General features: G+C 35.2%; 6 protein-coding genes across 16 annotated transcripts; 3 read left to right on the top strand and 3 right to left on the bottom strand.

Annotated features, from left to right (window-relative positions):
* Positions 1–5: 5 nt before the first annotated feature.
* On the top strand, positions 6–2319 carry LOC132203241 (tRNA-uridine aminocarboxypropyltransferase 1). Its single transcript, XM_059630874.1, has 4 exons — positions 6–274; positions 340–483; positions 668–857; positions 1182–2319. The coding sequence occupies exons 1-4, from the start codon at positions 17–19 to the stop codon at positions 1448–1450; spliced, it is 861 nt and encodes a 286-aa protein (XP_059486857.1). The 5' UTR covers positions 6–16; the 3' UTR covers positions 1451–2319.
* Positions 2006–5811, bottom strand: LOC132203240 (trypsin-1-like). 8 transcript variants are annotated; one of them, XM_059630865.1, is made up of 13 exons: positions 5668–5811; positions 5453–5578; positions 5318–5372; positions 5034–5180; positions 4867–4985; positions 4362–4535; positions 3915–4023; positions 3674–3841; positions 3391–3615; positions 3224–3339; positions 2664–2828; positions 2439–2601; positions 2006–2351 (listed from the first exon to the last, which is right to left on the bottom strand). In XM_059630865.1, exons 2-13 carry the CDS (start codon positions 5513–5515, stop codon positions 2137–2139), a joined length of 1719 nt encoding a protein of 572 aa, XP_059486848.1. In that variant the 5' UTR covers positions 5516–5578; positions 5668–5811; the 3' UTR covers positions 2006–2136. The 8 variants fall into 8 exon arrangements, with proteins under 8 accessions (XP_059486848.1, XP_059486849.1, XP_059486853.1 ...); XM_059630866.1 differs by having other exon boundaries at positions 5453–5521; positions 5668–5783; XM_059630867.1 differs by having other exon boundaries at positions 2007–2351; positions 5318–5578.
* Positions 5812–7377: 1566 nt separating this feature from the next.
* On the top strand, positions 7378–10339 carry LOC132203200 (G-protein coupled receptor Mth-like). The gene is made up of 6 exons (XM_059630790.1): positions 7378–7641; positions 7709–7977; positions 8032–8308; positions 8370–8451; positions 8504–8661; positions 9667–10339. Exons 1-6 carry the CDS (start codon positions 7404–7406, stop codon positions 10119–10121), a joined length of 1479 nt encoding a protein of 492 aa, XP_059486773.1. The 5' UTR covers positions 7378–7403; the 3' UTR covers positions 10122–10339.
* Positions 10340–10472: 133 nt separating this feature from the next.
* LOC132203097 (coagulation factor X-like) lies at positions 10473–13877 on the bottom strand. 3 transcript variants are annotated; one of them, XM_059630566.1, is made up of 13 exons: positions 13761–13877; positions 13571–13703; positions 13235–13295; positions 12936–13106; positions 12759–12874; positions 12484–12666; positions 12254–12368; positions 12010–12192; positions 11737–11952; positions 11452–11567; positions 11154–11324; positions 10927–11089; positions 10473–10862 (listed from the first exon to the last, which is right to left on the bottom strand). In XM_059630566.1, exons 2-13 carry the CDS (start codon positions 13664–13666, stop codon positions 10633–10635), a joined length of 1821 nt encoding a protein of 606 aa, XP_059486549.1. In that variant the 5' UTR covers positions 13667–13703; positions 13761–13877; the 3' UTR covers positions 10473–10632. The 3 variants fall into 3 exon arrangements, with proteins under 3 accessions (XP_059486549.1, XP_059486550.1, XP_059486551.1); XM_059630567.1 differs by having other exon boundaries at positions 13765–13876; XM_059630568.1 differs by lacking the exon at positions 12484–12666.
* Positions 13878–15214: 1337 nt separating this feature from the next.
* On the top strand, positions 15215–16093 carry LOC132203392 (uncharacterized). Of its 2 annotated transcripts, none has more exons than XR_009442435.1 (3): positions 15215–15352; positions 15601–15648; positions 15727–16093. XR_009442435.1 is itself a non-coding variant. In XM_059631163.1 (3 exons), the coding sequence occupies exons 1-3, from the start codon at positions 15283–15285 to the stop codon at positions 15950–15952; spliced, it is 324 nt and encodes a 107-aa protein (XP_059487146.1). In that variant the 5' UTR covers positions 15215–15282; the 3' UTR covers positions 15953–16093. The 2 variants fall into 2 exon arrangements, 1 of the variants encoding a protein (XP_059487146.1); XM_059631163.1 differs by having other exon boundaries at positions 15747–16093.
* LOC132203391 (glycoprotein-N-acetylgalactosamine 3-beta-galactosyltransferase 1-like) lies at positions 15836–18205 on the bottom strand. Its single transcript, XM_059631162.1, has 8 exons — positions 18014–18205; positions 17863–17954; positions 17657–17812; positions 17209–17350; positions 17042–17160; positions 16883–16996; positions 16664–16824; positions 15836–16270 (listed from the first exon to the last, which is right to left on the bottom strand). The coding sequence occupies exons 1-8, from the start codon at positions 18145–18147 to the stop codon at positions 16106–16108; spliced, it is 1083 nt and encodes a 360-aa protein (XP_059487145.1). The 5' UTR covers positions 18148–18205; the 3' UTR covers positions 15836–16105.
* Between the last annotated feature and the right edge of the window lie 337 nt (positions 18206–18542).

The raw sequence follows: 18542 nt of genomic DNA, 5'->3' as shown, positions 1-18542 counted from the left end.
AGCGTGAGTGAACGTCATGATTGGAGCACCCCTGGTGGATGTCCCGCGAATCTCGGCCCCCACATGGTTTTGTTTTGTTGTTATTCAATCGGAGATGATGGACTCTGCGGCTGATAGCGACCCTTTTGGCCCGTTCGAGATTGCCGACTGGCGCGTCCTGGAGACGGTCGATGGCCGCAGCTCTTGTCCGAAGTGCGCAAAGTCGCGCAAGTACTTTTGCTACACCTGCTACGTGCCCGTCACGGAATTGGAGGGAAAAATTCCAAAACTCAAAGTAATAATAAATTGAATAAACGAATCTTTCTTTTAATTTAGTACATAATTAAATTTTTGGTGCAGCTGCCGATCAAGGTGGACATCATCAAGCACGCCAAGGAGATAGACGGCAAGAGTACGTCAGCCCACGCGGCTGTTTTGGCCCCTGAGGACGTCACCATTTACACCTTCCCTTGCATCCCTGATTACGAACAAGACAAAGAAACCGTAAAGAATTTAATTTTCATATTAATTTGATGAAACCTTCATTAGATAAATAGATAGGCCGTTGACCAATCTTAAAGCCTTCTTTTATCACTGATTAAAAAAAAAACCATTAATGTATTATAAAAATCACCAATTTAATTATTTTTGAAATATTACACTGTATCTAATATTCACATTCATGCAGATTGTTCTGGTCTTCCCTGGAAAAGAAGCAGTGACCGTCGAGGAGTTCCTGTCCCAAGAGAGTCAGTCCTCGAATCAGTCAGGACAAAAACGACCAGCAGAATCTTCTAAGAGAAAAATCGACAGGGCGATTTTCATTGACAGCACCTGGAACCAGTGCAAGGGCATCTTCAAAGACCCCAGACTCAAAGGTTTTTTCCACTTTTATGTCATCAAAATTTTTTAATTAAATCATCATTCATCTCCTTTAACCCGAATGACTAGAAAAACTTGCACAAGCTTTGCCAAATAGAAAAATTCCTAAATTACGTTTCCAAAGCCTTGGCAGAAAAGGGAAAAATAAGCTTATGGAATATTGAGTTGAAAATTTTCCATGGAAATTAAAATTATTTTCAGTTAAATTTAAAACAACGAACAATAAAAGTAAAATTAGCATTTAGTTAATAATATTTGAACTGATTTGAACTTTTAATTTAAAGTAAAGAAATTTGAGAAAGAAAACATTTAATTTGCAGACCTGCCATGTGTTGTACTGAAGGCAAGAATCACTCAGTTTTGGCGGCACCAAGAGGGCAGTCCAAGGTGGTACCTGGCCACCGTTGAGGCCATCCACCAGCTCCTCCTTGAGCTAGACGCTGCCGACCCCGAGGCCAAGAGGCCTAAGACTAACTCGGTGGGCCACAGGTTTGACGACCTGCTCTTCTTCTTTCGCTTCATGTACGACAAAATCCACACATTGTACGACCACGAAAAACTCAAGTCATATAAGAGGCCCCTCAAGTAAACCCTCATCCTTTGTGATATAACAAGTAATTTAATAATAAATATATGGAGAAACTTACAGTGCTTATTGATTTCAGTTAAAATCAATTTGCAAGATCATTTATAAAATTTGAACAGCAAGCGGGTCAATATATTCTATCCATGCATACAACTAAATAATTTGAAAAGCAATAGCTGTTAGACGTATTTAAATCGTATTTAAAAATTGAAAATTTTTACCAAAAACCTTGTTCCTTTTATCAAAACCTGTTTATAAAACGCACTAAAATACTAAAATTCTGCACTTGAATTACAGATTAAAAAATGAAACGGAATTTTCAACACATAAACAGGGGATGAATTCAAATTTACAGTTAAATTTTCTGCTCAGAATTTGCCGTTATGAAATTTCATACCCCTATTAATCACTTCTCATCACCTATAATAAGGGTTGCTAAGGGTCTTAGTTTTTTTTTAAACCAAAAGACTAACAACTGTATTTTAAAATAATAACTAGATATTTAGCGCAATAGAGCAGATTTCATGGCATTCAATAGCCAAAAGCAGTCTCTGAAATGAAAAACCACTACTGATAATGTTCATCTCCCAAGCAGATGATATTATGGCCAAATGTGTTTTTATTAAAAATCAGATGCAAGTAAAATGGAATTTCTGTATTTCTTCTTGTGGGATGATACGTTCACAACTTCACACCCAGTTTGCCAGAATCCAATCCAAGTAATTTGTCAAGTCAGTGAAGAGGTTGAAGTGGTTTGGTTTGCATGTCCAGACTTCCTGGCCCTCTGCATTTTTCACTGATTTGTTTCGACCTGAGCTGACGATGCCACGCAAAAAGTATCTGTCCTTTTGATAATCGTAAAATGCAAGTCCGCCACCACTGTCCCCCAAGCACACACCAACTTCTGCATTATTTAAATAATTTCAATAATATAAATCTTTGTAATTCTATTAAAAAAAAAAAAAAAAAAAATGATAATAATAATACTAACGGTTTTCGGGGTTGCCTGCGCAAAAATTCTCCCTTGGGTGCAGATTCTCAGAAAAGAATAGCCTGCTGCTCTCGTAGCAATTTTGGTACGAAACTATTTTGATTTCTGCCTTTTGGAGAGCGTCCGGTTGTTGGTGGCACTGGTTTAAACCCCAGCCGACGACCTTTGAAAATAGTTAGTTTTTTTCAGCTGAACTGACTGATTTAGCAGATTTTAGTTTCTCACTGTCGCTTTGTAGTTAACGATGTGAGCAAGGTCGTGGTTGTAATTCCAAAGACAAATTGGTCGCACATAATTATTTATTTGCACCTCTCTGTCCAGAATTATCAGAGCCAGGTCGTTTCTGTTCCCTCGAAATACATAGTCAGGGTGCACAACAAAAGTAGAAGCCTGGAGAAAAATTATGATTCATGTATGTATGCAATAAATCAAGAATTTATTCCATTATATTCTGACTTCTGACATAATTGATCACGACAAAAAAATTTGAAAAAGAATAATATATTTAAGCTGTATTTCATGTTCCTGTTTATTAAACAGAACTCCATATTTTAAATTTTGTTTAAAAAATCATGCTGAAAATTTAGCATTTTTTCTTAACTTTTAAATGTTAAATCAGTGAAGGTATATTTTTTGCCAATTATAAATTTCTTTATCAAATATATTAATATAAGAACCACCTATCTGCACCTAGCTTATTTAAGAACTCATAATTGTCATAATTTCAAATGGTATGTTCTAATGTTCTGTTATAATTTGTACCAATAATTAACAAAAAAATAAACCTGAAATATTTGTCGCGTTTCCTCGTATTTTTTGGAGGATTGGTGCATTCCAAGTATGATGTAGATTCTTCTTGTTGAGCGTATGTTACTGAAATCGTCGACGACACAGTGCGCCGCTGAAACGCGATATCGGCAATTAAATAGAAATTTCTTTTCTTGAATCAAACCTGTGACGAGAGTTTTACTGGAAAGGAGTGTCGCGCCGCAAAAGTTAACCTTCTTACTGAACTTAGTTTCTGCAAGGCTGGCGTGCCAGGGGTGTTGACCTTTGACCGATTGTTGACCGTTTGTGATCAAAGGGTTGCGTGCGTCTGCCGACTTGTCGTTTTGCCTTCTGTGGCGTATTCGCGCTCTGAACCCGCAATGTGGAAAGCTCTCCGCCGTGCCAAAATCTGGAACAGCGTGGAAGTTTTTGAGCGAATAAATTAATTCTGCTCACCAGATTTATACTTTTAAATGGTTTCGCGTTCGGAATTTCGGGCATCATCGCCAGGTCGGCAGAAGCAGACACAATAGATCTAATGACGGGAGTAAAATCTATCCATACTCCATACGCTACGGCTGCGCGTAGAAACGAGCGGCCCCCTTTGGTATGGTACACAAAATGTTCAGAATCCTCTGTAAAATAATCAAATTATTTTTAATTGATTCATACATACAAACAAGATGTACGTTCTGGACAGAAACTAACCAGTTTGAGTGGATGAGCAACTTGCCTTGCCATACAAATAGCACTCTGCGTTGCCAGCATTAGGGCAAATTCCCCCAGGCAGATTAACGAGCTCAACAGTCCTATTGGGCTGGTTAGGAAAAAGAACAAAGTATCCACGCGTGACGCGTCAGACAAATTTGAATTAAATTGTCCAATTTAGGTTGTTATCCCATATTTATTTTTAATGATTTTGCGAATTTTTTTATTTTATTCTAAAAGTTATACTACTCCAGATAAAAAGAAATCGAATTTGTTTTAAGGAATATGAATATTAGTTGAACACAAAGGCTTTTTATAATTTTCCCCCCAGCAATTTATGATGATATTAAATAAAGTTGAAATTGGGTGGAGTGCCTTCTGCAATACTAATAAGGGCACAGGCCGACAAGACTTTGTCTTGGCCAGACCTTAAATAAAAATACTGACCAATGTCATGTTACTGTCGTAATAATAAAACTGTTGGGTAGAGTCAAATTGATTTTGTCTATTCCACAAACAGACGGGTTGCAAATTTGGCGTGAGGTGAAGTTTTGGTTCAACAGTCCAAATGGTGATGGCAAAAAATATGGATGCAACAGGGATCACCTTGAAGTTAGCATCCTAAAAATCGGTTTCCATTTAGAGTTGCAAATCCATATCAAAATAATAATAATAATTTTAATGAGGAACATTAAAGAAATTCGCTATTTGCACTATTTTCTAATTATTATTTTCTACTCAAGGTATTTTCTTACTTGGCAAACATTTATTAAATTTTACTTTTATTCTTTCTGGTGTATTTCACATCTTTTATGCTTTTAATTTCTCCATATAAGATCATTATTCTGTATCTTCTATTTCTAAATAAATCTTACTTATAAAAGAACAAAAATGTATCAAATATAAGAAATTGTATTGGCAATGGCAACATTGAAAGTATTAAAAATCTCACCTCTGTATTTACTAATCTTAGAAAACCACGATCCTTGAAGCAATTAATGTTCAAACATTCGCCACCGAAAATTGCAATTTCTTTTTCATTGTCAAAATCACTGCTCTTGGTCTGCCCCACTGTGAGACCCAACGTTAACTACGGCCAAGAAGTAAAAATAAACTCACATAAGACGATCGTTTGTGCAGACAAAAGAACTCCTTCGTTGATTTTTCCATTGATCACTACGTAGACAACCCATGGAGGAGTCTGTCCTTCAAACCAATTGCCGCAGTTTCCAAAACTCAAATTTTCTTCTTGGTTCGTGCGAAACACTTTTAAAATAAAAGTTATATATAATTCATGAGAAAAAAATAGCGAGATTAATAAAGCGATTTTCAATGAATATTTTATTAATTTTCAAGCTTTGAAAAAAGGGGTAAAGATTTCAGATCTCACTGATGTAATATACCTGGTGTAGGTGCAGATTTTTCATTTCCAATGTGTCTTTTTACCATGCAATTTCTGAAAGTTAAATTAATTAACCGATTTTTGTTTCTAGTTAATCTAAAATGAAAAAGTAAAATATTATGTGTGTTACTTTCCTAGGAAAACAGGCAGAAGCACTGCTAATGGTGAGCAAGCAAATCCACATGTAACTTCTTTTCATCTTTCACTTTGGATAAATATAATTATGTATGAAGCTGCATTATAACACTTGTAATTTTTTTCTCTAATAAAAATGCAGAAATAAGGAAAAAGGGATTTTATAATGAGGTATAACTATGCTTAAAAGATAATTAATGACTGTGTCAATTTTACCTTAGCAGTTTTCCCTTTTTCTGAATTAGGTGAGGGATTGGGTGTTACGAGTTCATATAAACTGCGAGCTAAAAAATTGTAGAGTTTGTGCAACAGGCGTGCTAGTGATATCTTCTTCACTGCAGCGGTTATCAACTCATGAACTTTCAACATTGAACTTCCAGCAATGACCAAATGAGGAAAGACGCAAATAAGGTTTTTCACATGATAACTTTTTTTCAAATAAAAATCGTTGAAGTTAAACATTTATTTTAAGTCCGACTACCCAATCCTGATAATTATAATTAGGAGACGACTAGCACAAATCTGCAACTCGCTCGCGTATGTATGGCGAGATGAAGTATGGAAAATCGTCAAAAATCCTTACAACACCTACAGAGATTTAAATTTTTGACACGTTTTCCTTGCAATTTTATGCTGGAAAAGAATCGCTGGTTAAATATGTTGTGAAAATAAAAAACACTGACTTTTTTAAGACACAAGTAAACGCTATTTAATTTTTCGACTATGATTATGATAGTTGAATAAATATTTTATCAATATTTATTCATTATGTGATACTTTGATGTGAGTAAAGGAAGTGCTTATAGAGATATATTTTACTCTAATGCTATTTTTAAAATATTTTTAAATTTTTTGTATATTCTTGGGCTGAAACGTTTATTTACAGTATCAATAAATTTTTTCCATTTTTAATATTTTACTTATGTTCTATCATCAATTTAAGGTTAAATAAATCCAATATTTAAAAGTTTTATATAAAATTCTATCTTTTAGTTAGGGGCTACTCGATGCTTACTTGTTATTGCAAGTCTCTCCAAAAAGCTTTTGAACTTTTAATTCTATTGGGAGATGGTTGAAGTTTAAACTGATATACATCACTATCAAGTTGGCGCAGAAGCTTAATCCCAATTTCATCACTTTCAGCGAATCACGAATTTTATTAAGTTTGAGCTCACCAATTACCTCCATTCTTTAAGTGCCATGAATTAAACCAAGCAAGTAATGTGTTCTTGTATGAATAAGGCGTCTAACGGCTAACATAACATCTCGCGATTGCCCTGATATAACAGTGATGCCAAACAAATATTGTAAAAAATGCATTATAATTCTAGAAATTAAAAAACAAAGTAATTAAAATTGGAAATACAATAAAGAACTATAAATATAATAATCGATGATTGTAGTAATTTGTTGGGTTGAAGTTGAAACAGCTTTGAACACTGTATGTCGTGCCAGAATGGTAAAATTAGTTTTACTGCGAGGTAAAATTCCACATTTCATCAATGTTTTAAATGGTCGTGCTGTGCAAAATTAGTGCAAATTAGTACCACGTTCTTTCAAAAGTACAAAGTGCCCATATAATTAATTTTAATAATGACGCAAAAGTATTATTTTTTTTATAAAATATGAACAGGAAAATATTTTGTACTCTTTTAGTAGGATACATTTAAAATATCTGCATGACAAATCCGTATTTTGTGGTAAACCAACAAATAATGCTCATTAAGAATAGCGGTTTCAGTGGTTTAATTACAACAAGATATTAATTTTTATACAACTTTCCTCACCAGTCTATACTGGTTACTGGTGCTGATCGACCATTTCAAAACCTCAATCATCCTGCTTACTAACCATTTATTAGATTCAAGGTACCACATTTTTTATGGGCGTCACTTCTTGCGATATAAACGCTGCCGTCAGCTATAAAAATTACTCTTTATTTAGCAGTGAACATGCGAGGACGGTGGTTATTTCTTTTCCTTGTCATTTGCGGGGTGAATCTTGCCTTCAGCAGAGATTTCTGCGACAAGTTGCAAAGGACCAAAGTGAGTGATGGCGAGGTGATTGCAGGAGGTGCTCTCAAGTCTTCGGATGGCACCACATTCAAGAATGGCACCTTCTGGAGAGACGGAAAGTTTTGGTGGGCATGTCCTTGTCTCAATGGGCCGTGCGTCCGACAATGTTACACTGGTACGCACATTTTTTTTCATTTGGCAACAAATCCTTCACGAGATAATTAATCCTTTATCTAATAAAGACCTGGCGATAAAATATAATGTGATGACGAAGGAAAAAAGTACTCGGATTAAAATTTGGGATGATGGAGTTGAGAAGGAGGTTGACATGGAAAAGCATTTTGGCGTAGTCTACGACGCGCTTTGCTATGCTCCCACTGAATTAAAGCCTGATATCGAAGTATTTGACGAATTTCTCATGTATCCAAATGGATCGATCTACTTTCCGCACCCAGAAATACCTGCAGAACATCGACTTATCTCCGACGCCATGTACTGTCTAATACCTATAGTAATTGAAAATAAGACTATAAAGAAATATGAAAAAACTAATAAACATTTTCAGGATGAAGAAAATCAAACTATATTGACTTGCTCAAAGGAGGAAGAACAAAAGCAACCCTCGAGTAATATGCGGTTCATAATCTACCCCGTATTTTATATATTGAGCGCGATTTGTTTGCTCCTGACGCTAATTGCATTTGTTTTGACGCCCGAACGAAACTCGTTTCACAGCAAATCTGTTGCTTGCCAATCAGGATGTCTACTAGTTTCGTTCCTTGGCCTCGCCATCACGTACTTAACTGGAGAAAAGAGTAACGAAAAAATTTGCGTAAATGTTGGTAATTTATTTAAACATTGAAAAAAGGGACCATTACTAAATATTTTAATGTGTATTCGCAGCGTACATCATGCACTTCTTTTTGATGGCGTCATTTTTCTGGATGAACGTCATGTGCATTGATATTTATCTCACATTTTCAGGGTAAGCGAAAAATTATTAAGTAAAAATTCCTGACGTAAATTTTGAAATTCAGGTCGATGTTGCAAATGCACAAAGGGAGTTTCCGCGTTTTTTCCCTTTACGCTTGGTGCGCACCGCTGGCTTTTTCCGCCGTCACTATTATTTTGGATAAAAACACGAATGATCTGATTTGGAGTCCGGGTATTGGAGATAAGAGCTGCTGGTTTAGAGGTATATTTCATATTTCATTATTTAAGTCCATTGCTATCAAAAATTTAAAAAAATATACATATAATCAACATATGCAGAGGTTTCGCTTTAAGCGGAGCGCGAGCGCAAAATTTCATGAGCGCAGCGCTCATTGCGCTGAAAATTTCGCTCAGCAAGTTAAAAAATATATATTTTCATTGCAATAATATCAATTAAAAATACATATAAAATGGGTTTTTATAATATAATCTTTTAATAGAATGTAATCAATCTGAGAATTCAGATGTGCAAAAGTTCAAAGTCGAGCATATGAGGTGGAAACCCAGGAAATGCACAATTTAGCTCTTTCATGGTTATGAGTTGCTAGATCAATAACAAGAAGGAAAGCTCGTATCATTATTTAAATACTTTAATATTATTTATAATTTATAATAGTGAACGTTTAAGAGAAAAATAATATCCTGCTCTACATGTTTTGGCTGCGGCTTTAAACAATAAACAACTCTCAAAACTCATTTAAGAAAAGCCTATAAATTTAAATTCAAATCACCATGAATCAACCCTCGATCGTGTAATTCTATCACAAAAATATAATACTTATTCACATTTGAAATTTTTGAACTTTTAATTAATAATTAAAATTAACTTTGAGCTCACGTGAAAAATTGCTTATAAATCAGTAAAAAATATAATATATACAACAATATACATAATAATTCGTAAAAGGTGTTCTAAAAGGACATCGAAATATTGCAATTTTTTCTAGATTATAATTTAGTTTGGGCCAAGATTTTGAATTTATTTGTTCCTTGGAAATTTTTGTATTTAATAAAATGATTGGTAATCTGAGTTATTTGAGCGCAGAGTGTGAGATGTAAAGTCATTAGCGCGAGCTCAAAATTGTTGAGCGAACCCATGTATGCATATAATTTAGTAAAGTAAATAAACAAAAGTGTTTTCTGATAACGCTTCAATTCCACGCCCGTGCAATATTGATAAATCCTAATAAAATATTAATTTTCACAGATTTTTGGCCAAATTTTGTGTACTTCAACGGTCCACTTTTGATTTTGCTCACCATTAACGCGTATTTGTTCGGAGTGACCGTGTGGCGTTTGCGGCAAAAACTGAAGGAAACGAGAGGAGTTCTGAGAAGAAGCGACAGTCAGGTGCACAACCGGAATGAGAGGAATCGATTGATTTTGTACGTGAAATTGTTCATGTTGACGGGCTTCACGTGGATTTTCGAAAGTATCTCGTGGGCCGTAGGAGGTCGGGAAGAATATTGGTACCTGACTGATTCCATCAACAACTTGCGAGGGGTCTTTATTTTCTGGTTCTGCGTCTTGTCAGACAAAACCATGCGCTACTCTTTGAAGCAGAAATTTTGGATTGAGAAAAAGAAGAAATTGCATATTCTTACCAAAGTAGAGCCGCAGTCGGGAGCAAACCACACTTCATCTACATCCACTGTCGTCTAAAAGGAATAATATGTACGGAAATATTCATATTTCATGACTTCCATGTAAAAATAGTGAATTCAGTTTTCCGTTTTTGGTAGTAAGTTTACCGATAGTTTTTTTTTATATCAATATGTATTTATTAATAAAGTTCTGTGCCACATTGAATCAGCAACTGCCAAACCTATAATTTTTTTTTTAGCGTGTTTTAATAAAACGTTTTCACATTGTGAAAGGAACTGCGCTTTTCTTTAATGACTGAAATATGAAAATAAATTTAGAAATTTGAATTCCTTGTAAAAATATATAATTTTGACGGTTATTTGGTGAGGATAATTTTTTTAAACAAAGTAAACAAACATCAGATTTTATTTTTTGATTTTGAAGGACGTGATTTTATTGCATCAAAAATTCGTCAAAAAATAACGACGAATTAGAATATTTAAGCTCACAAAAAAATAATCAAAGCTGGCGCAAACGCATCAGATGTGCAACAAAATGGATTTAATTTGTTAGTGTTTTCGCGCAAGAATTACAAAAATGAGGCACGGAGGTCTGGTGTGTTTTTGACGATCCATTCCATGAAATATGTCACGTCAGTGAAGAGCGAGTAGTACGCGAGGTTGCATTTTATGGTGACTGCTCCGTCTGAATCAATCGCTTCTCTGAGGCGACCCATGTTGACGACCCCGCGCAGAAAGATCCTGTCGCGTACTTCAAGAACAAATCCTCCGCCACTGTCTCCGTTACATGCGCCAGTATCTGATTAAACCGTTTTTGATTTTGTTTTGTATCGTTAGAAATAAAATAAGTTAGGGAGACTAACGGTTTTCTGGAAATCCTGCGCAAAAGTTTTTTGTGGGTCGAAGGTTATACGAAAAGAATGATCTGCTGCTCTCATAGCAATCTTCGTTGGAGACTACCTTGAGCTGCGCCTCCTGCAGAATACCTGGATAATCTGTTTCTGTCGTATAACCAAGGCCGACCAACTAATTTAATAATATATTTGAAAAGTTTGAAACGTTTCAAAATGGCACTCAATTTGATGCTCACCGTGCCAGTTTTGTTGGCAATCCTGCTCAGCTCGTAACCAAAGTTCCAAAGACAGATTGGACGCATGTAGTAATTGACAAGCACTTCTGAGACCAGGATTATTAGGGCGATGTCATTTTGATAGTCTTTCTTTGTTTGGCTGTAGTCAGGGTGCACCAAAAGTTTCGAAACCTGGATAGAATTTGTATTGCGGTTTCAAGGAGGTCGGATTTTGCAGAAAATGAATTGCCAAAAATTGAAAATTAAGTGCGTAAATATTTCAGCTTTCACCGAACGCTTGATTGTTGTGTTATTTTACCATGAAATTCTGCCGGTAATTTTCCGCCAATTCTTCGGCATTGTGTATTCCAAGGACAATTTTTAATTGACTCGATTTTATCATACTTCCATCATTCATAAAGAGACAGTGTGCAGCTGTAATTGCGTATATTTCAAATGAATTGAGTGCGCTCTAGCTGTATTTTTGAAGTTTCAAAATCTATTGAACGTTCTTTAAAGTATTTTTCTAATTTTTTTTTAACACACCTGGCCTTTAACTAATATATCATGTAAATTCATCAATGCGTCAAGAAAAAAATATTACCTGTGACCAGGGTCGTCTTGGAAATGAGAGTCGCTCCACAGAAATTGTCGAATCCATCAAAGGTGGAAAGAGAAGCGTGCCACGGGTGTTGACCCCTGACCGCATTTCGACCATTACCAACATGCGCTGAGCGTGAAGACTTCTCACTTTCCCTTGTGGCTCGAAGGTGACTTTCTTTAAATCCGCAATCTCGAAAACTTTGGCTCTCTCCAAAATCTAAGAAAAAAATTTGTTGTATTAGAAGAGGATAAAACAAAGATGAAAGAACTGCACCTATCTTCCTCTTCAGCTCAGGGGTTTCGGGCATGACGGCGAGGTCTTTGGTTGCCAAGACGATGCGTTTGGTGAAAGGAAGCAGGTCAAGCCAGGCTAAAGTTTCAATTCCAACCAAAGCGTCAAGTCCACGCAAATAAAAGCGAAATCCTCGATGGATTAGCAGATACTGAGGATAGCCCTCTGAAATCACAGACATTACATTTTTTTTTATGGAAAATGACTTGATTCTTGATTGACATACGATTTTTTGAGGTGCAAATTGAATTTGTGTACATGTCGCACTCCCTACTTTTGATTAATCTGTCTCTGAAGCAAACATTCTCCTGTTGAAACTCGGTTTTTGTAATCTCCAAGCCCTGCTCAAGAAAAAATTATTAATCACTTGGAAATAATTGAAAATTTTCAATTGTGAATGCGCATAATCGGTGAAAATGAAAAAATTCCGCGAGATACGGCGACTTGATTTTTCACCCGGGCTCGTCGGTTCCATCGGAAAAAATGCCAAGTCTTGCCCGCGTCATTCTTGTTGTCTCCATTCCACAAGCACAGCGGCTGCAAACTTGAAATCAACTCAAGTTTTTCAACTGTCCAAATGTGCACCGATGCTAAATAAAAAGAGCCAATTTGTACATCCAATTCAACCACATCGTTTAGCTGAAAATCGTTTTATATTATTCAAGTCAGAGTTTGCACTGCTCAAACATGACAATATACAAAATAATGTTGTAAAAAAATCTATAAGTCACCTTCTGACGGAGCAATCCTCGCCCCTCGAAGCATTTTTCTGCGTCAAAACATTTTCCACCGAAAATTGAAATTTTATTTCCGTCTTTGAAAGCACGATACATTTTCTTCAGTTCAACTGAGAGCCAAAAATATTATTTTTAAATAGGAGCATTTGAAAAACCAAAATTGAAATTTACCGGTAAGGATTGTTTGATCCGATAAAATGACACCATATGCATGACCCGCATTTTTGATCGAACCATCGTCTCTCAGGTAAACAATCCACGGAGAGATTGGATTGTCCGCACTTCTATTCCACAAGCCACACTCTTTGAAACTCAGATTTTCGCCGTCAACAACACTGAACACTAAATTTGGAGAAAAGCTTTGTTCAAGGCAATTTACTATAAAATCAGTAATCATTGATATAAAGTTGATGATAAAATTTTACATTCAACTAAAGGGGCATAAAAACCCATTAAAAAAAATGTAGTACCTGGTGCACTTAGAGCAGATTTATTTCTTGCATAATTTTGGCAATCAGCAAACTTGAGTACCTATAAAATCTTTTCAATCATTAAGTCTATATATAAAGAAGCAGAAAATAATTTAAAAATTGTTAAAAATTAATTACGAATGAAAAATGAGATCAAACATATAATATTATAATTATATAATTTTGAATTTAAGATGATTCCTTACTTTTAAGTACATATATTTCGGAAAAAAAACTCACTGATTTATGTATATTTAGTATATCTACTACATCTTATAAAAAAATGAAAAAAAAATTCCTTCAGCCAAAAACTGCGTATGTTATAAAATGTATGACCTCATGACTCTCTTCATTCCTAATATTGGCGGCGGAAGAAGCGAAATACATGCAGAAGACGAGCAATGAAATCCACGCAACAGCCTCAATTTCCATGTTCGCAATGAATATTTAAATAGGAAAAACTGGATTCCTAATTTTGAAATAAAATTATGAATGTGTATTAAAAAAAATCGATTTGAAGTCAAACTTGCAATTGAGTAGAAAATTTTCAAGATGACGATAGTGGCTAAAAGATGAGGCGAAAGCGACCGTTGCCTCACAAGCAGACGTTTTATCTTCACTGGTCGACAATTGACTTATTGACTTGTGCCCCGCACATTCGACGATAACATGATTGGCACCGAATTTTGCTTGTGAAAGAAAAAATAAGCAAGTTATGCAACCGGCAGGGGTTGCCTGTCGACCCGGTTGCATACAAAGAAACAGTTAGTAATTTTTCATTCATGAAAGAAACAATATTTAAAATTAAAAAAAATAATAATAATAATAATTGTTTATCCCTCTTGGGAAAGGCACCAGTGGTAGCAGACAGGCCTTCTAAATCGCAAGGGCCAATAACTCGGACCCTCCCCTTTCGGGGCCAATAAACTTTACATAAATTAATGTAAATAGTATGTCATAAATGATTGGATGATTCACGACATTTAACTCTGGCACTTATTTGGCAAGTTGAAAAATTCATAATTTCTGCCTACTCTGAAAATTCGAAAACCATCTTATTGTACAGATTTAATGCTTAAAAATAATATAATTCAAATATTAAAAAATTAAATCTGTAAGTTAAGTTGAAGTTGTACTCAAATGAAAAAAAACTTATTATTTTTTTTTTGCCTGTCTTAATCCAAGAAATAAATTTTCCGTCTCTCAACATCTTTTACTATTTTTTAATCAAATTTTATCTAAAAAATTTGCATTTATAGTTAATTCAATATTATGTAAACTGGATATTAAAGAAACCAATTTTGTGATTTGTGCAGAGAGTGGTAGCAGCGGCGGTGGATTTGTAGTTAAAAGCGAGGGAAGGCTATTTTTGCGTGGCGTCTTCAGCAAGGGGCCCGTCAAGAAAGTGTCAGTTGAGAGAACAGCAGAGCAGACATCAAATTACTACGCCATTTTCACTGACCTCACAAACTATGTGGAATGGACTATTGAAAACACCCCAGACATTTCTCTGTAGGAAATTACCATATGGATCTGCCATGAAAAAAAATTAATAAACATTTTCAATCAAAAATATTTGCTAAAATTTATATTCATTGAAGCAAATCATCATCATTAATAGCCTGAGAAATTTATAATTATTCAATTATTGAATAAAATTATTCCAGCATCTATGTTTCACGTTCACGCTCTATTTACTATACTTTACTTAGAAAAAATAAAGTTACAGTTGCTTGTTTTTTTTCTGAATCAGGTAAATAATTATAAAAAAGTAGCCAAAGAAATTTAAGGCAAAGTAAAATTTGTAAAATCGATGCTGCAATTTCTACAGAAAATTTTTCATCCGCTTTACAAAGAGAATTTGGTGAGTTTGAAATTTGAAGCCTGTATAAGTGATGACAATTTTAAGAATTGAATAATTGATCAATTACTCGTCGCATCTTACTACGCCATCCGCCGCTTATTGTATGCAATCAGTGTCAGTTCATCTGCTGCCACCACCACTCTCTTTTTGAGAGATTTCTTCACTATATACATACGCATAGAGAATGGGCATTCTTAGATTTGAATTCATTGTTGCGGCACTTTTGATTGCTGTTTTGTTCAAAACTGGAGCAGGTAAGAAATTGCTCTTTTATTTTCGTATCAAATAGCTAGATGAATTATATTTAAGCCAATTTCCAGCAAAATGTTATGGCTAGTATCGTGGTTAAGTCCCAATTTTTGTACAATTCAATAGATGTTTGGTCAATAAAACCCTTTTTTATGGTCAAGCAAATAAAAAAACTATATTGAAAATGTATTTAGAATTTCAGAGATCGTGAATTTCTTTTCATCCATACAAAATGAACTTCTGCATGTTTCAGACAGCAGCAGATCTTCAGATCTTGACAATGGAAGGGATCAACGCATAAGTGAGTTTTCATTTTGCAAATTTATTAAGGTTAATTTCGCCTTGATTAGACTTATCACAAATGAAATTTTATCATCAGTGCTGTGTTATCTTTGGTAGGTCACAGAATAGTAGCCGCGCCTGACAATGCTTCGAAATGTTTGAAGTGCTTGCAAGATGCTGAGACGGCCGGAAGTAATCAACTCAAAACAGAACAAGCAAAACAATGCTGGATGAGATTTAAATTTTGTCCACCACAATACACCTTGGATAAGAGGCTCAACATGTGCAGAAAAAAGGACTTGAATTCACATTTTCTGCCCTGACATTGAAAATTAGAAAGCCACTGAGGAAAAATTATGAACTATTTTTCTATAATTTTTATAATAATATTGTTAGCACGTTTGGCATTTATACAAAATCAAATAAATATTTGCAAAAGTAAAAATGATTTATTTTAATAAAACAAGTATGATATCTTATTGATGAGTAGCGGAGGTAATTGATATTCCGCTTTGGGCAGCTTTTGAGAAAAAAACGACGTTTTCCACCTGGACGGAGTACGCCAAGTACTGAATCATATACATCCGGAGCGGGATAACATAATGCCAAGTAAAGCCGTTCTCTGCACAACAGTCTAGGCCCTTAAATTAGATTAAAAGATTTAAAAAACTGAAAAATCCATTTACTATTTTCCATTTCTTTGAAACAAGCGGCCCGGTTTTAATTTATCAAGAAAAACTGTGAACAGGTTTGAAACGATAACGTTTTAATTGTAAGTTAAGAAATTTTATGAAAAGTTAAAATGCCTGTATTATGCAATAACAAAATGAAATTTTGTTTAAATTAGAGTTTTAGTAGTTTTTTAAAAACACAAACCCCCTTTTTTAAGGAATTTTTAAGGAAATGCCTTTATTTTTAAAACGGTTGAATAATTTTCATACGCCTTTTAACCTCAGCCCTTGTTTAACCATTGCTCGTGGAGACAAAATAAATATGAAAAAAGTGCAAAGATAAAACAAAATAGAATAAAATACCCCTTTGACTGGCCACCACTGGTTCTGCCTGTACCACGGGTTCATTGTTTCCACGGCGTCTGGTTTCACGTTCAAATCGACGTCGTAGCAATGCATTCTTGTGCGCCCTCGGAAGTCTCGTGTGTCGTCCGGCACAATACCGACGGCGTACAGACATTGTGCTATTTTGTGCGAAAACATTGGTTTACCTTTTCACCGGCAACCGAAAATGAATTTCACCAATTTTGACGTCGTCTGCCGAGTCGGAAAAAGCGACGGTTGGGCAGTCTTTGTGTTTGCCGTCAAACGCCATCGTCACAACCCTATCCAAAGCCGCTTTACTTAAAACAATTCCTATACATGGAAATTATTAAATGGATTCAAATATTTTTTGCTTGCCTCCTCCGCCACTGAAAAATCCCGCCGGAGCGAAAGGTAAGAATCTGTAGCCGAAGAATCCCGGCTTTTCGGGATTGTATGGAAGAAGCATTTCTCTGATGCCCTCTATTATTGCGTAGCTGAAATTTCAATTACTTGTTAACCATGAGCAATTATCGAATCATTACGAATCGTCGTCAGCTCGTAGAACCCAATCGTACTCGTCTCTGTGGTGTTTTTGAACGTATTTGTAAGCACCAACCACCTTCGTCCACAGCCCGCTTCGACCAGGCTGCACTTTATCTATTTTTATCGTTGGTACTTCTGGGTCTGCGGAAATTGTATGAGAAAAGCTCTCTTGAATGACAGTTTTCATTGCTAGTATGTACATTTTTAAAGGCACATGTTGCTAGTTGCGAAACTAATAAAAATATAATAAATATTAAATAAAAAAAATTAATAAATACACTTGTTTTATAAAATTTAGGCAGTACAATTGAGTAAAATATTAACTAGCCCTGTTTTGAGCAATACGAAAAATCAATATTAATGAAGTAAGCTAATAAATTTTTGAGCAAACAAACCTAATCAAGTGTAATGATATTTATGATGCATATTAAATTTATTAATTTCTACCTTCAGTTTCACTGAAAAAGAGAAGTTTATCGCAGTGCCTGCCCCAAGTTCTCTTCACAGTTAGTGCTTTCGTTTTGTGAGTGTGTTTTGCTGTCATAACCCAACACAGAATTCGCATTCTCCTCGCCAGTTCTGATCCTTGCACGTTTTTAGCTTCTGAAAACGAAAGATAAAACCAAAGGCACTTTTCAGAGCTAAAATTTTACTTAATTTCAATTGTTTAGCTACACCGAGGTTTCTGGACACCTGCTTTTGAACAAATAGTGTGTCTATTGATATTTTTGGCTTAGCCTCTCCTCTGAAAAATGAGATTGCGAAATAAAAATATATTTTAAGTAAATGAAGTGTGTGAGTAACTTGTTGTTTGAGCTGCGGATAGCCACGACCATGCAGATTCCAATGAAAAATCCCAGCAAGAACACAAAGTAGCAGTTGCACCAACAACCCTCCATCGCAGAACTGTCCTTTCCCTGCTTTCTGTGTTGTGCCATTTTAAAAGTTGCAAATACTTAAAATTCACACAAGGTTAACAAGTTGCAAAAGCCTCTGTTGTTGTAGACGCACCAGATAATACTGTACGCCGAAAAAAATCTGGGGAGTCCACCGAGGCGTGAAGCTGTTTCCTGATGACGAGCAGATGACGAGCATAAAATCCGATAAAATCATTTTTCTGTTTCAATGCCTCTTTTGAAATATTGTAAAAAGATGCCAAAAAATTATGTATATACAAAAAATAGTAACGAAAAGGTATAAGAGATCACAACAAATTTGTCTGCTTCAGTCTGTTTGATGATTGAAAAAACTCAAATGCATACTCTAGTCCTGTCGAGTTTTTCTTTACAACATGTATGTATTTTTGAAAGTAAGTCAAATTTATATTTTTAAA

Source organism: Neocloeon triangulifer, unplaced genomic scaffold (genome assembly GCF_031216515.1).
Source record: "Neocloeon triangulifer isolate White Clay Creek 2 clone unplaced genomic scaffold, ASM3121651v1 ptg000017l, whole genome shotgun sequence".
Taxonomy (NCBI): Eukaryota; Metazoa; Arthropoda; class Insecta; order Ephemeroptera; family Baetidae; genus Neocloeon; species Neocloeon triangulifer.
This window is presented reverse-complemented; position numbering and strand designations above follow the sequence as displayed.